The 26754-nt window shown below is 55.3% G+C and overlaps 1 protein-coding gene across 9 annotated transcripts in view; it reads right to left on the bottom strand.

Moving 5' to 3' along the window:
* Positions 1 to 1867: 1867 nt before the first annotated feature.
* Positions 1868 to 26754, bottom strand: part of LOC104016638 (protein CEPU-1) — a 454647-nt gene continuing 429760 nt past the window's right edge. For 8 of the 9 annotated variants that reach the window (XM_087763282.1, XM_087763280.1, XM_087763286.1 and 5 more), the window contains 5 exons: positions 11918 to 12052; positions 11107 to 11227; positions 9168 to 9319; positions 5274 to 5306; positions 1868 to 3652 (listed from right to left, as the gene is read on the bottom strand). In XM_087763282.1, the coding sequence (XP_087619408.1) occupies positions 3552 to 3652; positions 5274 to 5306; positions 9168 to 9319; positions 11107 to 11227; positions 11918 to 12052 (542 nt within the window). In that variant the 3' untranslated portion in view covers positions 1868 to 3551. The remainder of the gene's footprint in view (positions 3653 to 5273; positions 5307 to 9167; positions 9320 to 11106; positions 11228 to 11917; positions 12053 to 26754) is intronic. The other variant, XM_087763281.1, reaches the window with a different exon arrangement.

The raw sequence follows: 26754 nt of genomic DNA, 5'->3' as shown, positions 1-26754 counted from the left end.
AACCCCGCTGCCCCTCTGTGCAATATAACTACAGGTGCCACGAAGGAACACTCGCCTCTTGCGCGCAGCCCCTACGTGTCCCACTGCCGACGCGGCCTCGCTAACATCTCCACTGGAGAGAAACCCCTACGGACACCCGAACATCCCGGCTCATGGCACGTCCCGACGCCTCATCTACATCTCCCCCTTTTATATGATTGCCAAGCGTTGGGGGACACGACGCAGACCCTTCCCGCCGTGAGCCTCGCCGCGGGGTGCCCACCGGCTCCCTTTCCAGGTCAAGGAGGGCCTCAGCAACACCTGACTTGTGTCTGTGGACAAGGACCACAGCTGTGACATCCAGAGGGACAGAGAGCATATTTCAGGCCATGACATCCATCCCTCCCTTTCCCACCAAGACACATGTCAATAAATGAATACATAAATGCATCCGTCAAACAGCCTCTCCCTCTTTAACTTGCTCTTCGTCCCTCAAACCCTGCCACCAGACACCTAGAGCACCAAAAAATTTGACATTAAAGGGAGGAGGTGAGGGAGACGGCCCCGGTACCTCCATACGCATCTTTGGGTGCTGGGTCGCATCCCTGCCAGACTTGCTCTACCACGGATGACCACCCCTGCCTGGCAGTCTTAAGACCTGCACAAAGACCCCCCCCATCTTTTCCCCTGGGAGAGACATATCTGCTGCAAAGGACAAAACTGGCCGCAACGCACTCTCCTATAAAGCATGGGCGCTGGGAGGGCTGCCTCCAGCATACCCCTGTGGGGCTGGGCTGGCTGGCCACCTCCTCCTGTGCCATCCTGACCGTGGGAGGCAGAAAGCTGCCTGCGCCCGGCCATCCTGTCCCCATCTCTTCACTACCCTGTCTCTCACTTGGGATGTGCCATGAAGCCTTAACGGCACTGGCATGGCTTTCCCCTTCCCCAGCACCGGTAACTCTCAGCTGCCATAGAGAATCATAGAATCGTTTAGGTTGCAAAAGACCTTTAAGATCATCAAGTCCAACCGTTAACCCAGCACTGCCACGTCCACCACTAAACCATGTCCTTGAGCACATATGTCACATCACAAAGCAACACCTTGCCATCCCTTTTGATCTCTCCCCATTCTCTGTGCCCATTTCTTGCACAAACTCATCATACAGTTAAGAACAAAACACCAACAACCAGTTCTGCCATCGCTACTGACCGGCTTCTGATCCTACAAAAACATCCCGGGTGCCTTGGGGAAGCACAGAGCCTGGAGGCTACGGTCGAGGACCGTACACACCGAGGAGGACCAAACGCACACAGAAACCTTCTGCAACTCAGCAAAAAACCAAAACACCGGCCCAGACAAGCCCCGACGCACCCCGGCCCGTGTGAGTTGCACCTACACCCAAATGTGTGCCTCTGTCCCACTGTGCTTCACCCGTACGCAGCTTTGCACAGGGGCACCCCGTTTCCTACACCCACCTCATATCGCTGCGTCTCTCCTTCCTGCGGGACTCGCTTCGGCCGCTCCACGAGCTTTCCCTGCAACGTTGCGCCGTCGAGGCCGAGGGCTACACGGAAACCTTTTGGGGCCCCGAGCAGATGGGTGGGATCCTGCGTGGGGGAAATAGGGCAGAGCTGTGCCCCACGCACTCCTCATCTACTCACCAAAGCCTTACCTTGTGACGGCATCCGCGCTGGGCTTGCCGGCAAGGTCCAGGTGCCATCTCTCCGATGCTCTCCTGGCCCGTTGCAATGATTTGGTGCTCCCACCCGGCATCCCTCCCCCCTGGTGTTCCTCCCCGCGTCCCTCCCCGTCCCCGGCGGCGCGGGGGGAGAGCGCGGGGCAGCCCCGGCCCCCGCGGCAATGAGCACCACAACCAGACGGAGCGGCCACATGGAACAATCGTTTTAATGGATAGGCAGAGAGAGCCCCCTCGCCGCCCGCCCGCGCCCGGGCCCCCCACTTGCCCCCCGCCGTTGGCCATGGGGAAGGAAAGGAAACCGAAGGAGGAGAACCGACCACGGGGGAGACCCCCGCCTAAACGTACCGCGAGTTGACTGGTCCCGCGTTTCGGCCCACGGTGGCGGCCGGGTGCCGATCGCTTCGCCTTCTTTTCCTTTTTTTTTATATATATATATATACACACACACACACACGCACGCGCACGCACACACACATATACGTACATATATATATATAAAAAAATATAAAACTGAGCTATATAGATCTCCCTCTGTCCCTTGGTTCGCTTTATTCCGCCGCCAAGGGGCTGGGGCCACGTGGCAAAAGGCGACGGAGAGGGGCCCCGGTCCCCCGCGGCCCTTCGCCCCCAGCGCGCTGGCGACCCGAGGGCAGAAAGGCGAGGGGTTTCGGGGACGCGTGGACCGAGACGCTTGTCTCGTTGAGGACCGATACACACCTAACTCCATATACAGCATGCAGTAATGGCAGCGGAAGGACCCTGCTGGGAACCGTGGCTAGAACGCTAACAAAAAAAAAATTATATATATATATGTATATTTATATATACTGTATATATATATCCCATAAAAAGATTCAGCGTCTCCCTCCGCCTCGACGCGCGGTGAGCGTCGCCCGTGCCCTCGGCAGGAACTGTTCGGACAACCGCTTTTTGGGCCGGTTTTGGGGGGTTTCGGCGCAGGACAACTCCTCCTCCTCCGTGCTGACTCGCCAGGCTTGCAAACCTCCTCGGCCGGTCGCCTCCTTGGGTGCACAGCGCTCGGCGAACCAACTTCTTCTCTCCGCTCGCTCCCCCTCTCCTTTCTTGATTTGTTTCTTTCTCTTTTTTTAATTTTCCCCTCTTTTTTGCATTTCTGTTTTTTAGGAACTAAGAGTTCTAGGCTCGTATCAGAAAATATAATTAATAAAATTAACCATGACTCAGAATCTCTTATCATTCACGATGTCCGCGGGTGGTACGATGAACGCATGGCTCGACGCCAGTCTCCTTCCTCCCTTTCCGTTTGTGGTGGCGTGGTAACTGTTGAAGATCTATATATCTATACATATATATATATATGTATACGTGGATATATATATATATATATATATATTCTGGAACACAAATGGCGGCACGGTCCATGAGAAGACGGGGAAATCTCAGCAAAGAAGAAAACCGGCATGTCCGGACGGAGGGGTCCCCACGGGAGGGAGCGGGCGGCGAAGGGGACCGGGGTGGGGGGAGCGCCACGCCCCAATGGCCCTGCCCATCCTCCGCGCTGGCCCGTGGCAGAGAACGGCGAAACCAGGGTGGGGAAAGGGGTGGGAGACAAAAAAAAAAAAAGGGGGGAAAGAAAAAGACTCAATCGCGTTGCATCTTCAGCAGGAAGCCTTGGATTTTTTTTTTTTTTTCCTCTCTCCTTTCCAAATTCCCGTTGCGTTTTTTTGCATGTTTTTCCTCTCTCCCCCTCCCCCAGGTGGCCTGGCCGGATACTCTCTCAATTCTTATGATTATTTTCAGAAACGGTGAACACTTCTTCTTCTTCCTCTCCTTTCTGCTTGTGCTCGCTGGCCATGGTCGTCGCCGCCGCTGCTCCGCGGGCCGGCTCTCGGGTCAAAACTGGCGGGCAAGCTGGGCGAACGGGAGGGCCAGCAACCACGCGCAGCTGCCTCGCCGCCACGCGCCGTTGTTCCCATCGTGCACTGCGCCGGGGCCTGCGGGAAGGAAGAGAAACAGCCGCGTGGTTAGCCACAAAGCCAACAAAACCCATAAAACAAACAAACAAACAAAACCAATGAAACGACACCATTTGGGCCTCTGGTGCTGTTGCACGTGGTGGCATTGCCCAGTGCAAGAGCAACCTGGGCACGTGCTGTCCTCAAGAGTGTGGCTCCAGCCATCCCCGTCCCCGCCGACCCCAGTCTTTGGGACACAATCCCCCCGTGGTCCCGCTTCAGCCCTGAGTCCCCATCCCAAGACCATTGCCACCAACCGACCGCTTCCAATGCCCTTTGCCCCTTCTCCAAAATTTGTCCAAGTTCCCAACCACACTTGTAGGGGAGGGATAGCTTTTGCTCAACACTGCCCGCACTCTGCCAGCCCCGGCGAGCCGGGCACAGGGGCTACCACCCCGTTGTTCCCCACTTGTCTCCCTTGGGGGGCCACAATCACCACCTGCCCACCCAGCAGGGACACTGCCAGCAGCACTACACTTGGGACTCGGTGTTTTGTATCTCCCCTGTGTCCTACTGACAATGTGCTCTGCTCACGGGCGTGGACCATCTCAAGAAGAACAAGATGGGACAAGGAGGGTGGTCAAGAAGAGCCAAGCCTATCCACGCCTTTGGGGATCACGGTGGGTGAGGAGCTCATAGCTCACCATGGGAAAGGATGTGGAGGGTACCTGACCCAATGGCTTTCACCAAAACACCCCAAATAGTTGGCCCAGGGGAACACGAGGCTGGGAAAAGATCTCAAGAAGGCATCGAGGCTGCCAGAGCAGGGCTGCTCACAAGGTCTGATCGACCCGTGCTTTTGAAACCCTTGACTTGACACATCCCCTCGCTTCAAAGCCCGACCGGGGCACTGAGAACCATTAACCCTTTGGTCTGCTGCTAGTAGCACTCTTCCAACACACTCACAGACACCTCACAACGCTTCCCGCTTAGCCCCAAATCCTGGCATGGCTGGGAAGCCGTGTGCAAGGGCGGATCTGGAGACACTACCTCTGTAGCCCGAGGGCTGACCACTCAATGCATCACAAATGAAGCTGCCTGGCTATGGAACCCCAAAATCAAGATGACACGAAGACAGCTGGCCGGCTGATAAGATTGCATGGCAGAGCGCCGGCCACCCTGGCCATGAATAACACTGGGAAGAGGACCAGACGCCTCTCCACCCCTACTGCATCCCGGAAAAAAGGCACTAGGAGCATCCCAGAGGAGGAAGAACCTGCCACAAGACCCATTTACGCAGCAACACGAGGAAAGCGGACCACAGAGACATCCCTGCTTTTGCCCCGGCGACAGGGAGGAGAGCACAGTGGTGATGGGGAGGGAGCGAGGGACCGCGGCGGGGGAACAAGGCATGCAGAGGGCACAGACCACCACCAGACGGGCACAGCAGGCTGGCGGGGAGGAGGCAGGATGGGAGGGCAGCTAGACAACAGCGAGAAAGCCCTAATTCATCGCTATACCAGCAGGAGCGGTGGGGTGGGAGGTCGAGGCGGCGGGTGCCACGGCTCCCACCGGGAATACTTGGAGTGGGAGCTGGAGGGGCCCACGAGGAAACGGAATGGGGGGAGTGCTGGCATTGCAGGGGCCCCAAATTACTGACCTTTCCAGGGTGTCAGAGCGGTAGTTGTCTCTTCTAAAAATTAAAGAACAAGCGAAAGTTAAGGCAAAAGGGCAATGGAAAGTGCAGGCTCAAGACGCTTTGCTCGGCCTGCCCTCAACCTGGGGCTGGGGAAAATAAGCAGATGGGGTAGCAAGTGTGATGCTGCTGCCCGAATTGTGCCCTGGTCCTCTGGGACCACAGTCCCCCTGTCCGGGAAGAGTACTACACGGGCTGAGACGAGCTGCCTGCGGGACCCCAGAACTGGGGGGGGCCTGGCAGAGTCTGCAGTTGCACCCCGAACAAAAAGCAAAGTGCCGGGGCTGGGATTTGGGGGATTTTGGGGGTTTGCCTCTCCCCCGTGCTCCTCCTGTTCCCCTCCACCGCGGATTCGCTGCCCAGCCCTCTCAATAACCCTGCAACATCCCAAACGGATTTATTGCCTGACAGTAGCCTCTGGGAAGCGATGCAGACCACACAACGGGGAAGAAGTGGAGGGCTTTTTTTCCCCCAACTCCACAAACTGATGTAGTTTCACCCAGCACTCCATCACATCACAGACAGCACCAAATGAGCCGCTGAATGAGGCGGCAGGCCTATAATAACAAGTGCTACATGTTAAATAAAGCAAAAGTTGACCTCCCTGAAAAATTAGATTAGAAAAAGGATTAAAAGATGTACGCTGCATTAGCCTCTGTCGCACAGCGCTGGAAAGGCTCGTGTCTCGGTACCCACAGGGATTAAACCTCCATTTGGGGGGGGAAGAGCCCAAAACACTTGCTTGGCCTCAGGAAAAGGGGATACACACAAAATTCGTCCCCCAAAACCACACCGGTGAGACGTCTCTCATGCCACAGGTAGCACAGCCATCGCATGCCACTTCCCTCTCATCTTTCATTACAATAAATACAGACACATTAATTGCCGGACTGAAGGATCTGGTTGCTTAGGGACCGGCAAACTCGGCCTGATGACGCTCAATAGCGGTGCGCAGGGCCACCCGCTTTGCTGCTAATTACGGGGGAGTTGTTCCTGGCAGTGCTGGGGAGCCCTGTGCGAGGAGACGGGGGACCCCTGCACATCACGGTCCCCTCGGGTCCACCGTGGTTTTGGGTGGCCTGGGGAACCATTTCCCCCACCAAGGGGACTCAATTAATAAAGACTGAAAGGATCATTCAATCAATGTGGCTTTATGGAAATTACGGCCGGTCAAAGGACTCTGATTTCATTCCCTGATGGGAGTCGCTGTCAGACCGACAAAGGGGGATCATGATATAGGCTTAGACTTTGGCAGGATGCTTCACTGTGTCCTGCCCGACGCTGCCATGACGGCACGAGTCATACAAAACATCGCTCATGGGTCAGAAACCAAATACCTGACAGCTCTCAAAGCCATCAGCAGGGAGAAGTTGTCTTTAACTTGGGGGGCTTTTCATCCAGGCTGCATCTGTGGATGCCAGACTGAGGTCCCCCGCTACTTAAGATTTTAATCCCATAAACCCGTAGGGAGCCTACGACATCGAGTCTAACGATGTACGCATAGACCAGGCTACGCCGGCTGCTTGGCACAGCCACCCTGAGGATGGACCCAGGCCAGGGCAGCTCTGCGATGCCACAGGTGTCCCGTCTCCCTGAAAAATGGGGTTATTGGGGACACCGATTACCAGGAAGCCCTGTGGGGAAGAGAGCCGAGGTAGTTCCTAGGCAACGCTAATGATGGCTTAACAGGCAGGTAAAGACGCTAATGTTCATCACTTACAGCAGGGACTTTTTTGGGGGACAAATTAGGCTCATTGACATCCAAGGTTAGCTCAAGATCCGACATGGGACTAACTCCTCTGCCACAGCTCAGGGGAACTTGATGCAACTGCTGATACCGAGAGCAGGTGAGGACAAGCCCTTCCTGCGATGCCGCTCCCGGCATCCTCCGCACTCTCCAGAGAAGCCCCTTCCCTGGCCTGCGGCTCCCCTGAACCACGTCCTGAGGACAGCAAGAAGCAGACATCGCTTCCCAGGGTCTCAACACACCTTGCTCAGCATGCTGCAACGACGTGTGTACGACACACGCTTGGGGACTGCCCGCTATCCTGGTGTGCTCTGCACCGCTAAGCACCCAGCCTCCCAGCCCTGAGCCGCCCCACCGAGGGACCTGGGGATGAGGAAAGCTCGTCTCCCCCTCTGCTCCCCTCCAGACAGGTGAGGAAAAGACAAGGCAGAAGAGCCAGGGACACAATGCTTTGCAGCACAGAGCCTTGCAAGTCACTCGGCACACGCTGCTTGAGCTTGTGCACTCAGAGAAAACAATGGAAGAGAAAAATTACATGACGATGGATTATTTATGACTTTGCAAAGACACCGGCATGGGAGATGCCCGGGATGATGGCAGCTGGTTGCCAATACATCGTCCCTCTTGCAAAAGGGTGACAAACACCACCGAAGCACCTACCAAGCCCCGGCCAAGCTGGTCACCACACCCACTCACGCTGAACCAGGAAAGCTTCCCACGCACATACACGATGACAGAAGGAAGACACGAGATTGACATTGCCTTCTGCAAAGATGTGCAGGAGGACAGCGGCAAAGAGGCCAGCTTTCTGGGGACACCCTTCCTCCTACCCTGCAATGCTTCCTTCCTTTTACTGGGTTTTCCTTCCACTTCTTGCAATCATCACATGCCTACAAGCTGGCCGAGCCCCCACATTTGGACCCACTGGCACCCTGCTGTGCTCCAGCCCCATCTCTCCTACAGAAGAGGTCTCCTGCGTGGTCTCTGTGGGTTTAATTAAATCCTTTGTACATGCTAGGAAAGGGTTTGCAATACCAGGACAGCTTGAGGCCGTAGGAAACCGGCACTTTCCATCAAACGCTCTTAGCAGTGATTAATGCTAATGTCCAGACTGCTCCATGGTTCGCTTACCACGGGCCGGTATTAATGTCACCCACGGTCAGCGCTCGCCATGGGGTGGGACTGGCAGGGGGAGGGTGGGCAGCAAGGAGGACAACAAAGTCGGGGTGACATCAGGAGAGGCCAGAGGTCCCCAAGCCCTGTTTCTCCCGTATGGTTCAGTGGTGAGAACTGCCCGCCTTGTATCCCGGGCAGGGAAATATCCCCACAGCAGCAGCTGGGGACGAGGTCTGCCGTCCATCTCCAGCTCTTGGTGGCCGTGAGAGGGATCTGGGGAGTGCGGCCCTCTGCTTTGGCTCTGCTGCCACCTGAAGAGGCTTGACAAATGTATCGAGCCATTACAGACCTTCCCAGACAGTGTCAGATGGATGTACCCCTCTCATGACAGCTCTGGCAAGCAGAGAAAACAGCATCTGGATGAGGGTACAAAGCTGCTCCTGCTCCCACCCGCTGCACCTTCCCGCCTCTCTCTGGCACCATCAGTAAGAATATATCTGCTTGGCAGGAGCAGCAAACATGACCTGGAAGGTGGCGGAGCTACCGGGACTGCTTATTCTTGGGCGGGCACGGGGTGCACCACACGGCAGCCCGTGGCGTGGTCCCGCAGGTTTGCCGCAATGGCCCTAGTGCCATCTCTCCTCAAGGCAGGAGGATGCCTTGAAACAGAGACTCTCCTAGGTATTCATCAGACTGAGAAGATGAAAACCCACAGCAAAGTCCTAATTTTGCATCGACAGCAGACCCTGAACACAGTGCCAAACACCTCAGAGCAGCGGCAGACATGGGACCCGAGTCAGGAGTTAGGTTTGGAAGCTTTCACGTTTTCCCTGGGCTCGCCACAACCTCCAACCCAGGTGCCGGGGCAGAAAGGATCAGCAGCAAACGCACCTCTCCCCCAAAAGACAAGAGAGACCCTTCCCATGTTTCACACGTCGGCGGTCTCACCACTAAGCCGTGCCCCCTCCCCGGCCAGCTCCCTCAGCGTTACTCACCGTAAAGGATCATGCTGGCGTTGGTGTTTCCTAGCTGGTTGGAGGCTACGCAGGTGTAGTTGCCGTAGTCCTGCTCGGAGACGTTGAAGAAAGTCAGTCTGGAGAAGAAGGCTTTGTTCTCCACTTTCAGTCCTTTCTGTCCTTCAGCCAGCCTGGGGGAAAGGCAGAAGGGGAGAGGGTCATGGGGACAGCACTGGGAGGAGAAATACCCGCTATCTTCCGTGACCCTGGTCCTGCCTGAGAGTGGGGACATCAAGCTTGGGGGAAAGAGCAGGCATGAAGGGGAGGTATTGGGAGAGATATGGGAGATGGATGCTGCCCTATTGGGTCTTGCCCCTTAGCTGTCAGCCCCCATGATGTCTACAGGCATCCTCACAGATGCAGAGTCACTGCTGAAGGGGATGGCTTTGGGGCTTGCCAAATGCTGTGCAGAGGGAGGGATGCTCACACGCCCACGGAGGGTGCCTGGGAAAGGCTCCTTCCCACCCAGAAGAGCCTGGCTTCCCTCTCATGTTGGCCTCAAGGGCTCCTCAGTCCTCCTGGCTCTGCGGGACGCCTTCCCGCACCTTCCCCTTCCCTGACCCCCGTCAGCTCCCCGCATGCCCCTGACGGGGCTGGCAGCACGCTCAGGCAGCAGATGCTGCTGCAAACCCCTTTGGTGGACCCAAATGGCGGCACCGCGGCGGGCTCTGCACTGTGGAGCGGGCAGGCACTTCCCAGCCATCGCAAATGGTGAAGCCTTAACTAACTGCTTTGACTTCCCTGAACTGCTGTCGCCCTCCCGCTTCGCTCCTGCGGCACTTTTAATTGCTAATTCCTCCCAGGAGGTGCTGGGTCCCCATTATCACCCCTGCCGGCTCTGACTGCCGATCCGGGCGGGCTGAGCCCGCTCCTGCCACTGCTTCACAGGCCCTCGTGATCTGACCTACTTCTGAGCGAAGCCTTTCATCTGCCACGCAAACATCCGCCACTTTGTACGCTCCGCCTGCTCCCTTCCTCCCAAAACAGCCAAGGCAGGCGGCCCCAGCCTCCCCTGTAGCTACTGTAGCATCTTTTTCAGCTAAAACATGCCTCTTTATTAGTGACCTGCGTTGCTCGTCCTGTATTTGGATGCACCACAACCCCTCAGGGCTTCCCAGGGAGAAGCAATGCAAAAATGGGTTAAAAAAGCTTTGCCTTGGGTCAGAGACATTTGCTGCAGAGTGGGACCCTACACCTAGCTGCGCTGCTCCCCTCCTCGCTCCCCGGCCATGGCCCTGTGCTGCTGCTTTGGCGGGACAACAGGAGCTGCCGGTTGACCTAAAAGGGTGACTTTCACCCCAGCGCTGGGTATGCTGTCTTTTCGGCATAACAAACCCTGTCTCTCGACTGACACCACATTTCTTCTGCCTTTCCAAGAGCAAGAGGCTGATGCTGCCTTCTGGCCAAAGCGTTTAAAAAGATGACAGGGATTTCATCCGCTCCTAAGTACTTGGATTTGCACTGCCAATATCGCTCTTGGCCATTATGCTTCACCGTGAGACCGTAAACCGGAGGCACAGGCAGCAGCAATCCTGCCTGCGCTGCCTACACAGATGGAGGCCAAAACCCGTCTGACAGAGGCTCCTGCAAAAATCCCCCCTCAAATGCCCCTCATCTATTTTTTACCACGCAGACAGCGCTGAGTTAAATATAAAGCCCTGGTCTGCTTTTAATAGATACCAAGCAGCCGCCTGCCGAGACGCTCGGATTAGCCCCTGATAAGCACAACCTGCTGCTGTCAGAGGGAACCTGCCTCCGTGTCCAAACCCAGGTTGAGCCAAGGGTTATCAGGGATTTGACCGGCCACCGCAGCCCCATTGCCGAGACGGGCTCGGTTAGTGAACACCGAAGCTGCTGGCACTGGGCACAGCTTGCATGGGGTCGGTGCATCCCTCCCGTTTGCCCCCCGGGCTCTTACCGCTTGTCGTCTTTGTACCACTGGAAGTCGGCGGAGGGGACGGCGGAGGCTTCGCACAGCAGGATGCCCTTCTGCCCCACCGGCACCCCGGTGCTCTTCGCGTCCGAGATGTACGGCGGGTCTGCGGGGAAGATGGGAGTCTGGGCTCAGTGCCTGGCAGCCCCGCGCCTCCCACCCGCTCCCCTTGCTCCTCAAGCTCCCCTTTCTTTCCCCGCATTTAGGAAAGAGTCAAAATCATCTCTGAGCCTGTGCCTAGCTCCTGCTGCTCTGGCACTGCTGTCCAGGGGGTTTTGGGCAGATGGGGGACCCCACGCTGCGGGCTTCTCCGAGGACCGGAGCCCCACGACTTTCGGGAACCACGTGGGACCCTGTGCCACCCCCATGAAGCTGAAGAGCTGGCCAGAGAGGAGTTTAGGAGGGTCTTCACCTCTGTCTCCGAGCACAAATCGTGCTGCTTTCTTCCTTGCTCCCTTTCTTTCTCTCTTGCTTTTTTTCTAAAGGAAAAAAATTCCTATTTACTGCTCACTTCTCTCCTCTCCCTGGAGGTTATCGGTACAGCATCTCACCATGGGCGGAAAACCCAGGTTGATGGAGACAGCTGAGGAGGAGGTGGTGGAAAAAAATGGAGCTTGAAAAGAAGGGGAAAAAAGGGCAAAACACCACCTGCTCAGAAAACTGCCGCTGCCTGTCTCAGCTCTGGGGCCCACAGGATGGGTTTGCCCCGCTTCACACCACCGAAGTCCCATCGCCTTGTGGGGTGGCACGGTGACCCGCTCCATCCCCGGTCCCCGACAGCCCCCAGGCTACTCACAGTTGACGGTGACTTTGACTCGCTGGACGACAGGCGCTGCCACGTCGTTGGAGGCGCTGCACTCGTACTCGCCCGACTGCTCCCGGGTGATGCCCGTGATCTCCAGGTACTCGTCCTCACTGATGAAGCCCACAGCTGCAGGGGAAGAGGGAGAGGGCTGTGAGTGATGGGGAGGCACGGCAAACCTGTGCTCACTGGCCGGTCACCATCTGCGACCGTGTCACACCTAGGACACCCACCCCGCAAGTCCCGGCTCCTGGCATGCCCACGCGCCTGTGCCCCACCGCCCCAACAAAAACCCTGCCAGAAATGTGTCTGCAAGCGCTGGACCTCTGCGGTGGCCCCAGCCCAGCCAAGCACATCACTTGCTGGAGATAACGTCCCCAACGTGCACAGGATGGGCAAAATGGTCCTCGCCAAACCTGCACCCTGCTAGAATAACCTGAAATCCTCTCTCCTTGGCATCTGGCACCGCCGGGCTCACCCAGCTCTACACAGACACCCCTCTAATTTTCCAGTTTCAGTTAACTCACAGCCAGTTTATCCCCATTAGCTGTGACGCCAACATCTCCCTTCAGCTGAACCGCTTTGTCCCTGTGCCACTCCAGGCTCATCTCTGCGGTACCGTGGGGGGCCGTGCTCGCCCCCCTCTCCCCTGCCAGGGCTGCAGCACAGCTCCTGGTTTTGCTCAAAGCCGGGCAGATGCAATTCGACAGCCTTTCCTTTTGTCTGGCATCTTACAGCCTCCCCCTTCCTTTCCAGAGCCCGCTTCGCTTTGAAGCGCTCCTGGAAACCTACGGTGCTCGGCTGGCGAGGCGCAGGTGTTGGGCCGCGATAGTCTCCAGGTTGACAGAGATCGCAGTGTTACAACAAATGCAGAGTTAAATAAAGAAACCCGGCAATTAGGACACGTCCGCTAAACATCCCGGAGAAACACTGAATAAACAGCACGCGCGGGTTTTCAACAGCCCCCAAATGGGGACAACTTCTCCCTTCCTTTCGTTTACATCTCCCCATCGGATCTCCCGCAGCCGAGATGCTGTAATTACTGTGCGAAGCATCTCCGAGACCAGTGTCACACTTAATATTCCTATAAATTTTAAACGGTAGTCCTTGGTACATATGTGTGGCAATTGGTGTCATATTTTAATTAGGCTTGCCCTACACCATCTGAAATTAATAATAGCTCGAATTACCAGTGTAATTTATAAATTAACATTGCTGCAGCATTAGGAAATAAATTAGCTCTGGACAGCTGTTTCTGGGAGTGAGTGCCAATGGCAGAGAGGCCGAGCGCAGGTCCCTGGTCCCCGGGGGATGTGGCGAGCTCAGCCGGCGGAGCCGGGTGATCCCGCGCTCGCCCTCGCCTCCCATCCGGCTACCACGGTCTCTGCGCTAGCGTGACCCGATGGGCCACGGCTCGCCACGCTTGACCGGTCAACCGCATGCATCTCGCTCCTAACAAATGCACACAAAGTATACACGTGGGAGGCTCCCATTGGGGCACACACCGTCTGCATCCCACCGGCTGGTACTTTTATAGCATCTCTTCCCGCGGTACATAAAAATAGTGAGCACGGTCACATGCCACCGCCTGCCACGGTGGCTGTCTTGAAAGCACGCGTACGTGGGGGTTTGCACGTGGGGCCTGGAGCCAGCACCGAGGCAATTTCTGTCACATCCCCGCACAGCTCGACACGGCGAGCTCCTGCGGTGGGCACCCGCTGGGATCCTGCTGCTGCAATCCCAGGTGTTGCTGTTGTCAGCTCAAACTACTGCAAATATGCTCAGCTGTAATGAAATCACACCTTGGCTCTCCCCTGCACCAGACCTCATGTCAGCCACCTCCACACGGCAGCCCTGGGACTTTGCACGGCCGCTGCGCTCTCGCACACTCGGCAGCTGAACCAAGGACCCTGTGGGCGCACATCCCACCATCCCGGGCTGACCCAGCTGGAAAGGCAGCCCCGCGCTGCCCTGCGAGCTTCGGAAAGGGTTGAAGTGAGTTTTGCTGTGCAACTCACCATCGTGAACTGCTGACGTCCACCCGTGCTGAAATTCCCACCCCAGCAGCTCACAGTCAAAACCGCTCAGCTCATCAGTACTTAGCACAACTGAAGGGCAAGATATGAAGGTGTTACCCCAAAATCAATATCCTTTGGAGACACACAAATTGCAGCGTTACATCCAGCGGGCCTGCAGCACTATGTGCTGCAAAAAAAGGAGAGAAGGGAAAAAAAAAAAAATCCCTTTTATGACTGACCTAGAATCAGCTTCTCTGTAGCACAGCGCTGCCTGCTGATAAAATAACGACACAGCCGGTGTCCTTCAGATGCTCTGCGCGCAAATCTGACTCCAGTTTGTGCAAAGGCTCAGATAACATTCTGCTTCCCAACTAACCAAAGGCCCTTCCCCAAGCGTGCCGGAGCCAGCTAGCACACGGCAAGAATTAGCTCTCGCCGTAGCCGAGCTGTAGCGTGCGTCCCCAGTTTGATCTGGGAGCAAAGCAGCTCGAGTGCATTTCATTACCCAGCAAAAGACTTCATTAAAGTAACTGCGAGGGTCAGCTTTCCACCTGCAAAAGCTCAGGAAATTGAGAGATGAAGGTGTTCTCTGTGCCGGCGTAGCACTGAAGATACGTGCGTGGTAATCGGCCGATGGAGAAGCAGAGCGCAAAGAGTTCAGGGTTTCAGGGTCTGGCACAATTCGTGTCAGCTGGATTTCGGCTACAGCCCATCGACCCTGACGTGCAGAGCCCACCCCGGACCGAAATGGGGTGTTTTGCACCGGAGCTGATGCCTGCTTTTGCCCCAAGCACAATCTGGTATTACTCATGCTTAGATAACGATGACGATAGCATTAGGAATACCGTCCCTGCTAGAGGCCCTGGCCAGACCCTGCCTTGCCAGTGCCAGCTACTACACCTCAAGGAATAAGGCAACACAAGGGATCCCTGCCCCAAGGGCACTGCTTCCCGCTGGTGAAGGGGGCAATGCCAGGTGACCAGGACACCCGCCGTGTCCCCCGTCCCCTCCTGCAGGAAAACCGGGTCCGCAAAGCCGCTTCGCTGCTGCCCGTGCTGCCGGATCATGCCGGCACCCGTGTTGACCAAGGGGCGAAGGCGTGGCCCGAGAGTAATTGCCGAACTGCTCAGCTCCCTGGCCTCTGCATTTTTGCCTATTTATAATAGGAAGTCTTGTTGATAGTTGGACAATCTCATTCATGAGTGACTGCCAGGAATGGAAAAACAAATAGATGGGACCGAGGGAGCAGGGCTGGGGTTAAGCAAACACAATCTGTAAGTGCAGACCTTGCTTTATAGAAAGCAACAGGGTGCCCATGTCACTGTGGCTGCTGGGGTCCCCTCAGGGCCAGCGGGGCGCAGGAGGGACATTTATCTGCTTGCCGGGTTGCACGGGGACACAGATGCTGCTTTGGGTGAAGCTCAGCTCCCCAGGCAAGCCCCAGCCCAGGTTTTGGATGGGGGTTATTTGTCCCATCAGTCTCACATATATCAGCCCCTTTGGATTGCCCCCACTGCTTGCCCAAGGCTGGAGCTAGAGCAATGCAATGGGCACTCAACTGCCACGATCCCTGCCTCTGAAAGCACCCGGAGCTCGGGGATGCTTGGGGCAGGGCTGGCCCAGGGTCCCAGGGCCCAGGGTCCCAGGGTCCCAGGGGTACCAGCCCTGCTCCGCCTGAATTGATGGTAGGAATTTTTCAAGGCTGTCCCTGCTTGAGCACAATTAGGAGCTGAAATATTGCAGGAATTAATGGGAGAGCTCTTGTCTCCTCAGGAGCTAGAAAACCAGCACAGCCAGCACCCACCATTATTATTATTAATACTAATAATATAATACAGGCCAGAAATGGAACAGCCACAGACTAGGCAAAAGCGTAATCCTTGCTCATCAGCCAAGGATGATTAACTAACCCGGTGCAAGCTGGGGAGATGGAAAACCAGAGCTTGAATCCACCTGCTCGGCGAGCGGGAGCCTGTGCACAGACGGCCACACACTATTTAAGACTTGCTCTGCCAGACCTGCAACTCTGCAGATCTCCATAAAAACACTCAGGAAAGGAGAAGCACAAAGGAGCAAGGGGGAAAACTTAGCCCGGAGCTGCAAAATAGCCAAGACAGACTCGATGTACAATGAACAGTCGACATCATGAGCAGAGCTGGGGAGCTCGGCAGCATTCGGCGTGGCATTCGGCAGCCTCCAGCCAGAGAGGGCCGAGTGCCCCAGCAGCGAGCAGCCCGAAATACAGAGGTACAGATAACTGAACGATGTCTCTCGCGTGGCGCAGATAAGCCACTGTGGGTACATTAGTGGGCACACTGTAGGTACATTACACCGACAAGGGAGCATCGGTGCTGCACATTGCAAGGCTCCCGGCACAAGGGAGCTTGGCCGTCACGGCGGTGGGGGAGCCGTGGAGGCGAGATCCTGGTCTGGCACGGAGCACCGAGGCAGGCCCAACAGACGGCAAAGCTGCGCTTGGGGTCCCACACGGTGCGGGCAGATGTCTCGTACATCCATATTCCTCCCTCCTTGCCTTTCTCCTTCCCTTGCTTCTCCTCGTTTTCCCAGCCTGACTTGTCCCCCCCCTTCTGCCTCCTCCTACCCATTTGCTTCCACTGAGCCTCTGACAAGATAATAACTCACCGGAAAGCGAACACATGTTCCCAAATTAATTACGTGACACTGTCCCCTGGCTCGCCATTGCAGCCATGTTCAGGTCTCTAGGACACATCGCTTACGGCTTTCCCTGGCTGAACGCTGCCTGCGATGCCATTAAAAAAGCTTTGCTGAACTGGGAGCGAGGCGCTGCTCTCTGCCGCTGTGTCCTGCCAGCGACCCGTGGTTGCTTCTGTGCACCACACTACCTCCCTGAGGACCACAACCCTAACGAAGCACTCCCTGCCCCATGCCAACCGCACGGCACGCAGCGCCCGGCAGCAATGGCATATCTTTCATGCTGCCATGTGCCCTTGCCAACTCCCTGCACCTCAGATCAAGGCGAACCAGCCCAGCCCTCCACAGCTGTGATATTTCCACCTCTAAAGCTCAAAGGCACAACCTCACCAATCGTCCCGCAGTGGGTTTGACCTCTGGATGCCCAAAGTCCCAGGGCCGGTCCCGAGGTGCTACCCTGCTCGCTACGCCGTGCCGCTGCATTTGCTGGGCACTGATCCTACTAGCCAGGATCGGCCGGAGAAGAAGAATATTTTATGGAGATAATTTTATTAAAATGTTTACAACAATGCAGATATTGACATCTCACTTCAATCAATAGCACAATTTATTGTCCTTCAAGGTGAACATTAAGCCAAGCTGCCCATTAGTCAATATTTACCTCCAAGGTCTATAAATCTTTATACGGGCTTCAGCGGATGTTGACAGCAGCTGATTCCAGATAAGTAAAAGTAAGAGCGTGAAACATTGCTCCTTTTGGAGGTGAAATAGTAACTAGTTAATTACAGTCCCTACAGCGATTCTGAACTATCAATTTATGGCTACTTCTGGCAATAAAAATTAACATCGCGCAGACTCCCGGCTCCAAGTGACGTGCTAAAACCGAGAGCCATATATTTCAAATGTCACTCCGATGCGGTAGTGATGGCCATCCCATAACAGTTCATAGTAAATAAATAAAACACACAAAGGTAATAAGAGCAAATTGTCGGCACCCGAGACCCGCTTCACCTCTCCTCCGCTGTGGCAGCGGGTGGACAAGTGCAGGGCAGGTGATTAAGTAGCATTGCACGGGCAGCTCAGCTCCCAGTGTGCAGAGGAGGAGGTGGGGGAAGGAATCACCCCAAACCCCGGCTCTCAAAGCAGGTAGGACAGCCCTGGTGACATGGGTAAAGAAGAGCTAAGGCTGCCTCCAGCACATGCCCTGGCCGAAAACGGGGAAAGCATCTGCTTCACCTCTTGTTAATCAGTATTACCCACTCTTGACTGCTCAATAACACACACAGGACGAAGTTCAGGCAGTTCAAAAATTCCCTTTCCCTTTTTCTTTTGATCAGGCAAATGACACCGGTTAGGGCAGATTCCCCTCCGCACACCCCCTCTTTCCTACTCCCCGGTGCCGGCTTAACGCCGCCACGCTCCGGCGGAGAAAGATTGGGGGTAATTAACCTGCTGGAAATCATCCAGAGCAATCATTAAAAAAATGATTTTTTTAAGATTACCCTATCGACCCAGGCAAGCACGGCATGCTCTTCTCCTCCTCTTGCAAATATTATATCCCCCTGTCACAAGCTCCAGCCCATTTCCATCTGCGACCCCCCTAAGAGGAGTGATCCCTTTAGAAAGCGCACCTATACGACCAGCGTACGGCAGCTATGGGGTATGAACCTCCCCTTCTTTTTTCGCAAGCCTTTTGAAAAAAGACCGTAACCCGCGAAACCGGCACGCAGTGTATCAAAGACTGCATTGTGCTTACACGGGGCCAAGTCTCTCTCTTTTTGAAGTTTCCCGACGACAAGGAAAGAAATCTCTCCTCTTACATGTTTTTCCATGTTAATTAGCATGTTTCCGTGGCCTGATGTTCTGCGAAGCCCCAGGGGATGATGCTCTTGCTGCCTGGCTTTTGAGCAGCGCTCAGGGCTACAGGAGCTTTGCAGTAGCTCCCTCCGCTCCTGCAGCCTGGGGTCTCTCCTCATCCTCACCCCCCAGGGTGACCAATTGGGCCCAGTGTCACCAAAGAGAGGGGAAACCGTGTTTTCCCTACTCGTACCCTTCATTAAATTGGATTCCGCGGAACTCTCACAGCCAATTTTGCTCCGTGCCCTCGTGCACAGCGGCACAGGCTGCAAGGGAGAGGGGTGGCCAGTGCCGACCGCCACGCCGAGGGCTCCCAACGCACCCCAGGCAGGTGCAAGCTGAGTGATAGATCCATGCTTGCCATGAAGTCCTTCTCCTGCACTGGTATCAGTGTCCCCTCTGCCCTGGGCTGCAGGAGCTGCTCCTCATGCATGGGACAGGACACGGGGATTTCCACAGGTGCTCTCCGAACGCAACCGCCAACCGGGAGCCATCATGAAGGCTGCAGCTCTGCAGCCCGCTGCCAAACCTCTGCTCTTGGCTGCCAGGGAAGACATTTTCTTCGACTTCTTGTGCTACTCAGACCTAGATCTGAGACAGGACCCACTTTTGTGGCTGCATTTGCTCAGTGCATCTACAGTCAGCCCCAAGACCACACTTGGGGCTCACACGTCCTACCACAACTCAAATATTTAACTATTAAGTGGGCGCATGCAACACATCTCACTAGTCACATGCAACTTGCAGAGACCCTCCAGATGCCACCACATCGCCTGCTCCTGGTCGCTCAGCCTACATTCACAGCCTATAGCCTGTATTCACCATCCACACCACGGACAGCCAAAGCAAGGCACTGGGAGGCAAAACGTGAGTGGGCTTCCCCGGCATGGCCACCTCGCCACCATGCACTGCATCCAGGGCCAGACCTCCCGCGCAAAGCCGTGCTGCGGCGTGCCGGGGATGCCTGCCCAGTCTGCTCGCCTCACCAGCGCTCTGCAGCACAGCCGAGTCGGTCGAGCCGCCCATTATTGCACCATTGTGAAGAGTTTTTAGCTTATAAGTCCTTGAAAGTTTCCCACTATGACTCGTTGAACGAGATCTTTTTCACTTTTCCTCTCTTCTCTGCTAACAATATTTATACTCATTTCTTTTATTGAAATCTACCTGCCGCCTGTTCTATTAAAGCCGCCTGAGTGGCAGCTCCTATTCTCCGGGAGCCCGCAGCCCATCTATTCTCCAGACAATGAGGTACAAGCAGTCTATCTTCTATTGTGCTTCCCGGCCTTCGGCTCTCAAATCCTCCATCTCAAAAAGGCATGTCAGAGACGCCTCCACGCAAAAGATTGGAATCCCGGGCTGCACGGGGGCTTCCCGGCACCGGCCGGGCTCGCTGCCCTCCCTCTCTGGGCGAGCATCTCTGGGGAGATGCTGCCGCGGTACCCGTGATCCCTCGGGGATGCTTCTCCCCCATCCCCTGCGCACCGCAATTCATACTTAAATGCTGTTCGTCGCCGTCAGGCGGCTGCTGCTGGGATGTTTGCACGCCTCAGACAACTTATTTGTTACTGGGAATAAAAGAGGAGCATTAAACCTTTTGTTTGCAAGAAGTAGTTTATGGAAATTAATATTTAAAGAAACAAAACAAAACAACTCGGGGACCAACCACCCTTGAACGAGGCTCTAACTCAGGAGCAAATGAGTCGAATAAAGAATGAGCCCTTTTGTTTCGGCAAGCGGGAGAGCTGGGCTAGCTTGGAGGCAGCTCTGAGTTCAGCAAACTGGCAGCAGCCGTCCTCGGCCTCTCCCAGCCCCTGCCTCCTCCCGAGGTGCTGGTAAGGACGCCGAGCCCCAGGAAAAGGCCCGGACAGCACGTGCCACCCCGTTAGAGCAAATTAGCAACGGTTGCAGTTCACAAAGCACCTAAGTGGTGTCAGCTCTGTAGCAAAGATGGGTGTAGGGCTCATTAGAGGGCTGCTTTTCTTAATGATACTCAGACATTATTTGCAAGCATAGAGCCAGACATCATCCTCCTCAGCCCCTGGGGTCCACCTGCTCGGAGGACGAGGTGGTGGCCCTCAGGCTGGAACCGGGAGGGACGGATGCTCCTGGAGGAAAGGTTCGGCAGAGGCTGCAACCAGCACTGAGACACTTCCCACGCAGCTTTTCTGCCTCCTTGCACACAAAAGGCACATGAAAACCAAATACCGAGGCTCCCACGGAGCCAAGCCCTCTCCAGAGTTACTGATGAGACAGCATCTGCCGGCAGCTCCGTGCTCCCGCTCGAGCACCGATGCTGCTCGCGGGGCACCCAAGCCGCTCTTTCTCCCATGCTCTCTCCCACAGCCTAGAGCCAGACCCTACCGAGCCGCCCAACAAGAAGTCCTCTCTCCTTTCTTTCCTTACTCTTTCTTCCTCCCCGTGACTTTTTCCCTGTTGCTGCTTGCAAGGTGAGAGAGGACAGCGTCGCCAGAATGAAAGATTCTCCTGCGTGCCCTCTCCCAGCAGCGGCCCTAATTCATTTTTCATGGCCCCTTGCAGTGACAAAAGCCGCTGCTTCTCTCTTGTAAGCGTGCGCCATGCAATAAGTCAAAGCTGATGTGCATTTTCCCCCTGGGTGCCGAAGCTGTGCTTTTGATTTAATTTGTCCTGTTGTTTGGCTCTCAGCCTTTGCCGGTGAGTTCCTTTGGAGAAGGCGGCAAGGTAGGGCCCCATACACGCGGAGGGGCTGCCTGACAGATGGGGTACAGTGGGTAGTGTTTAAATAATTTGCTGCAACGATACCAAGATGTTGGAGAGTGACAGATGCTGCCAGAGAAAATCGCTCAGACAAACACACACATCCTGTTCGTGGGAGCCCTGCTCCTCGATTAAATCCTGTTGCAACTTGGCTTTCCTGGAGTCCATCCCATTTCTGGCAGCTTTCTCGCTGTCTCCAGGAGAAGCTGTGGTGCACAAGGCTTGGCGAGGAGAGATAACACCAAGAAATGAGGTGCTCTTGCCTCTTATTTGCAGGACTTTTGCAAAGCAACCCTCCAAAAATACCCAGCTGGGATACCGGTGTCGAGATCCACCGGCTCGCCTCCCAGCAACACTCCCCTGCGTGCAACAGGCATTGCTCTGCAGGTGAGAGCATCCCCGTCCCCTGCCAAACTCTAGGAGCCCTGCTTTCCTCCGGATTTGTCTGAAAAACAGCTGCTGGCAGCCAGGACCGTAGGGTCCCTCTGGCTGCAAATTTAAACCCAAAGGCTTTCTCCGTAGGACAAGCTCTTAAGAAGCAATTGCAATCCAAAGCGTTAAATGGCTGTAACCTCAGTTAAGCTGTATTTCAGCCGCATTAAGAAAATATCCCTAGGATGGGAAGTAAGTGGCATAATGGCATTAGAGTGAAAAAATAAGCATCAAGTGCCGGTTAAATCCATCCCCAGCGCTGGCAAGAAGTCATAGGGATCTGCGAAACTTTCCCTTCTCCCTGCATATCCCTGCACGCAGCTCCCGGCAAGCCCAGATGTGGCTTTCTGCAGACAGGGCATATTTTCCTTCCCTCCTCTTCCCCTGGGACCCCCCGACCCCTCTTCACCCCCCGGAGCCATCCGAATCACGGCAGGGTGAAGCTCGCTGTCTCCTCTCCATCATCTTTAGCCCGTCTTTATTTTTTCAGACACGCTATTTTCCAGCCCAGTGGCCTTGCTCTGTCCCTCGTGTTTTATGGCACTGATGTCTCCATTTCTGGAGGATCATTCGCAGTATTGCGGCTTATTGAGAGAAGCTAGGGAAACGCACGGGCGGTGAGACCCATGTGCTTGGCACGGCCAGGGGGCACGGGGGGCTGTGGGGGGCTGGTGAGGATGTCGTGAGGCTGGGGAGGGGAGATGGGGAGCGGGGGGCTGTGCCAGAAATTGCAGGGATGGGTGACACTGGCCTGGGAACAGGGAGACTGGGGACCGGGCTAAGCCCCCTCGCTCGAGCCCATCGTCCCCTCTCCAAGCCTCCTGTCAAGGTATTGGCCCCACTGTGCGTGCTGGGAGGGCAGCGAGAGGCATTGCTCTGCAAGGGAAAATCCATTTTAAATAACAGCAGTGTATCACAGGAAGGGGAAAAGCCCATGGGCTACGGCATTGCTCTGGCTTTAAATTATACTGTAGGAGGATAAAAATAAAAGAGAGGAAGACAGAGAGAGAGACCAGGAGGAAAAAGAATTGCCATTGTTTTACCAAGCAGATGGGAAAGTTCAGGGGATCAGAAAAAGACTATTATTATCTTGACTCAACCGAGAGAAGATGGGAAAGGAAGAGGCATTTTTTTCCCCTGCAGTAAGGAATGCTGTGGCAGAAGTAATTTCAGCAAAGAGTCAGAAGGAAACGGTACCATCAGCTCTGGGCAGCGCCCAAGTTATCCCCACGGCCTGGGCACACCGCTGGGATTTGGCTTTTTGTCCTCTTCCCCCGGCAGTGATGCCGCATCACGCACCGCTATTGCAAGGAGGGGGCAGCGGGCAGGGGAGGGGTGACCGGGGCGCACATCCCTCACCGCCTCCAGCTGCGGCAACGTGCCATCTGTGCCGCCAGATGTACCCGCTGCCAGTGGCGCTGCAGCTGCGGGCACCCCTCCGTGGCACCACCGGCCCCGGCACAGGCTGCCTGCCCGGCCTCGTGGCAGGACCACCTGCCCCAACTACCCAAACTCCTGCTGCCCTGCCCCAGAGCAACCGTTCAGTTTGCTACAAACCATTAAAGAATACACTAAATACACAACAAATCTCCCCACTTTTCCTGCTGGCCATGTAACCATGAGCAGAACGTGATTTTTTTCCCCTCCAATTCATGTGACAAGGCCCTTTTCTGCATGTGCAACAGGGCCTGCAACGCCGGAGCTATTCACTGCTGTTCTTTAGCTTGGGACGGGGCAGCCAAGCAGCTCCCTCCGGCTCGCGAGCATATTTCAGCTCCTTGCCCATACAAGCGCATCAGCATTTCTCAGCCTCACCGGACAAGGAAACTCTCTTTCTACCCATGTTCAGGCTAGGGGAAGGGCACAGCCCCAAAGCCCGTGGCACTGGCCAAGCACAGACACCAACAACTGATTTACAAACTGGAGCAGACACTGGTACATCATCTTCCCTGCCAAGTTTCAAGGTCATGGGACAGGGAAACGAGGAGATGGAGCGCAGGTCTGCTCCGTTGGAGCATCCTTCACTCACCACATCCCTCCTTGCACTCTGCCGCTCTCCAACTTTTCTCCCTTTCCCTCCAGCATATTTTGCATGGTTCCTTTCTCTTTTCTCCCATTCCCTCTTCCTCCCTCCGCCACGCGGTCCGTCCCTCGCTCCCTAGACCTCACCTTGCCACCTTTCCTTCTCTGCACCCATGTTTCTCCCATGCCCCCAGGACGCGGAGAGGGGCTGGCAACCTGCCCTGCCTAATCCTGTGGCTACTGACTCCTCGGGCACTTAATATTCACGACAGAGAGAAACATTTCACGGCGAATTGGACGCACATTCAACTGGAAATGGAAATTTTATGACTCTTCTCACTCTGCGCCGCAGATTACACCAGCTGAGAAAACATGGAAGCAAATGAACAACCTGTGAACTGTAAAGTATATTAATAATGAAATCACAGCCCGGGAAATGAAGGCTTTATTCTGTTTATATTCTGCTCCATTAATAGAGAGCGCTCGTGCTAGCTCCACCCCATTAGCCGGCAATCTGCGAGGAGGAAGAGTGCAAGGATGGCAGGGGAACAGTGGCGGGGGTAAAAACCTCCCTCCCACCGGGGCAAACATCACAAGGGCAGGGGTTTGGCTCAAAACATTGCTTTGCACTGCCTCTGCCGACGCACGGTGCGCGCAGGCAAACGCAGGGGATGCCTTCGGCCTCGGTGCCCTGCCCCGTGCAAGCTCGGTGAGCGGAACAGATATTACAAGGGAAGGAAGGGAGCAAATGGTGATGCCAGGAAACAATAAGGCACAAATCTGGGGGGGAAATCAGCTCCAACACCCCAGCAAGATGCTGGCACCAGCAAAACCATCCATGCTCAGCCTTGTGGCAGAGCCGCTCCCTCTGCTCATTCCTATCGCCTGCCTGCTGGGGTTTGAGCATCTCCACCACCTCTCCGGGCATCCTTCTCAGCCCTCGTCACGACACCCCATCCCTCCAGGGATGGAGGTACCCCACTTTTGCACCTGTAGCCCTGATGCCACGCTGATGGCTGCAGGAGAGCAGCAGCAGACCGAGCCGTGCTAGCGGGGCTTGGGTGAATAAATATTTCGGTGTTATTCCCCGACACCCAGCCCTGCCCTTAGCTCGGCAGACCTGGGCCGCATGTGAGGCAGCCCAGCCGGGCTCTCTCCTCCCTGAAAACAACTGCGGCAGCTTATGCAAAGCACATCACGGGAGCTAAAACGAGCCAGAGCCGAGTTTTCTATAGCTGAAGCGACCCGGTGTTGACAGAATGGGGACGCGTTTCCACAGCTCAGATTTTTATAATAATACCTCGGGGGAGTCTCTGGCAAAGTTTGGCCCAAATATAATTAGTTTGCACAGCTATTAGGAGCTGATAAAAGGTTTTAATTTGTGTGGAGATCTCTCAAATCTCAGACACTCCCGTCCCTTGCTCTTCCCCACGCCAGCTGAATGAAAGGCGAGTCCCAGGCAGGGAGCGAGCTGCGGACACAAAGCCACACATTTACTGGGGAGGGAGGGAGCCGCCCTCACCGCTGAAGAAGAGACAGAAAATCCGGCAAGCTGACACCGGCGGCATGTAGGGTTTTGTCTGCCTCGTCCCACCACCAAAGAAATAACTAACATACCCCCTTCTTCCCATGGTTAGCCGAGGCACCGCTGGGGATGGAGAAAAGCCACTGGCGCAGGGCAATGCTGCCAGTGGTGTGAAAATCTCCGTCTCCGCACAAAGCCGGAGCGTGGGATGCTCGGGCAGGGGGTGGCGAGGGCGTTATCCTGGGCAGCGGGAGCGAATAGAAACTTCCCCGCTGCCCTAACCCGGTCCCACCGCCGCTTCGCGCATGCAGGGCCGATGAGATTGTCATGCAAATGTCGGCTTGGCAGCGAGAAAAAGAAATATCTCTGATATTCTTATTAATATCACTTTGTACAGGCTGCCAGCTCCCTTGCACCGGGCATGGCGGCAGCACTGATCGGGAATGTTTGTAACACCATGACGGCTCTCGCCCTTGCAGGAAAGGTAGCCAGCAACCGGTGGGATGAGCTGACGGATAAAATGTGGGGGTGCAGGCAGGGCTGCCTGCTTTTGTCCCCCAGTAGGACAGCAATCGGCAGCACTGCTGCTCCACGAGAGCGACTGGCCCACCTGCTTCCCCAGGCTGAGATAAGGAGTTGAGCACGTTCTGCCTCTGGCGAGGAGGGAAAGCGTGACATTGCAAAGCTATGTTCAGGGAATATGCTGAAGCAGAGAGGGTTGTTTTTTTTTCCTCCTTTTCTTAAGGGAAAGACATTGCCTCATTTGTAGCTGGTAGGGGTCTTGTTATTTTTGTACCAAGATGCATATTTTAAAGGCGGCTATGCCAAATATGCAAACAAATCAGCTCAGAGAGTTCATTTCCACCATGCGGGGAATCAAAAATATTACTTTTATATATATACACGTACAAGTACATAATCTCTTATTGCTTCAAAAAGCAGGAGGAACCAGGGCACATCAGTGGAAGGGAAATGCTGAAACGAGCTACCCACAACCAAGCGCTTAGCACGTGGCACGCTAACCGTGTTTAAGTCACTCCTTGAGGAAAGCAAACCCTGGAGCCCATGACGCAATGCTGTCAGATCCTGGCTCCCGCGGGACCAGATCCTGCTCCCATCATGAGAGCCGATGGGGAAGCTCCTGGCACTCAAGGGGCTAAATATTCACCCTGCTCCTGGCAGGATCCCGTTGCTGGTCGCAGCACATGCCCACAGGCTTTGCAAGCAACTCCTGGCAATGCTGGCTGCCAGCTTCTCCTTCACCACAACCATGCACAAAACTAGTGTCCATCTCAAAGTCCTGCTTCTCCAAGAGCACTGCAACCTATTTATTTGCATCCCGCACAGTGCAAACGGAGCCAGGCCACCGGTGACCCTTTTCCTGGCCGATCCGTCCGGCGCGCGCTGATTAAGCGCACATCAAAACCAGTGGCAGATTTACAGGTTAACAATGATTTAGTGGAGTGCACCGCAGCCAAATTAATGCCGACTATAATGTAGTTTACCTCATTAAACAATGCACACCAAGATCCTGTCTGTTGTAAAACAATTGGTCTCTGAAGCCTAGT

The sequence above is a fragment of the Nipponia nippon genome, unplaced genomic scaffold (assembly GCF_047370975.1).
Source record: "Nipponia nippon isolate SJK-2023a ecotype South Korea unplaced genomic scaffold, ASM4737097v1 scaffold_28, whole genome shotgun sequence".
NCBI lineage: Eukaryota > Metazoa > Chordata > Aves > Pelecaniformes > Threskiornithidae > Nipponia > Nipponia nippon.
Note: the sequence above shows the minus strand (reverse complement) of the source record. Positions and strands in the feature narration are given on the sequence as shown.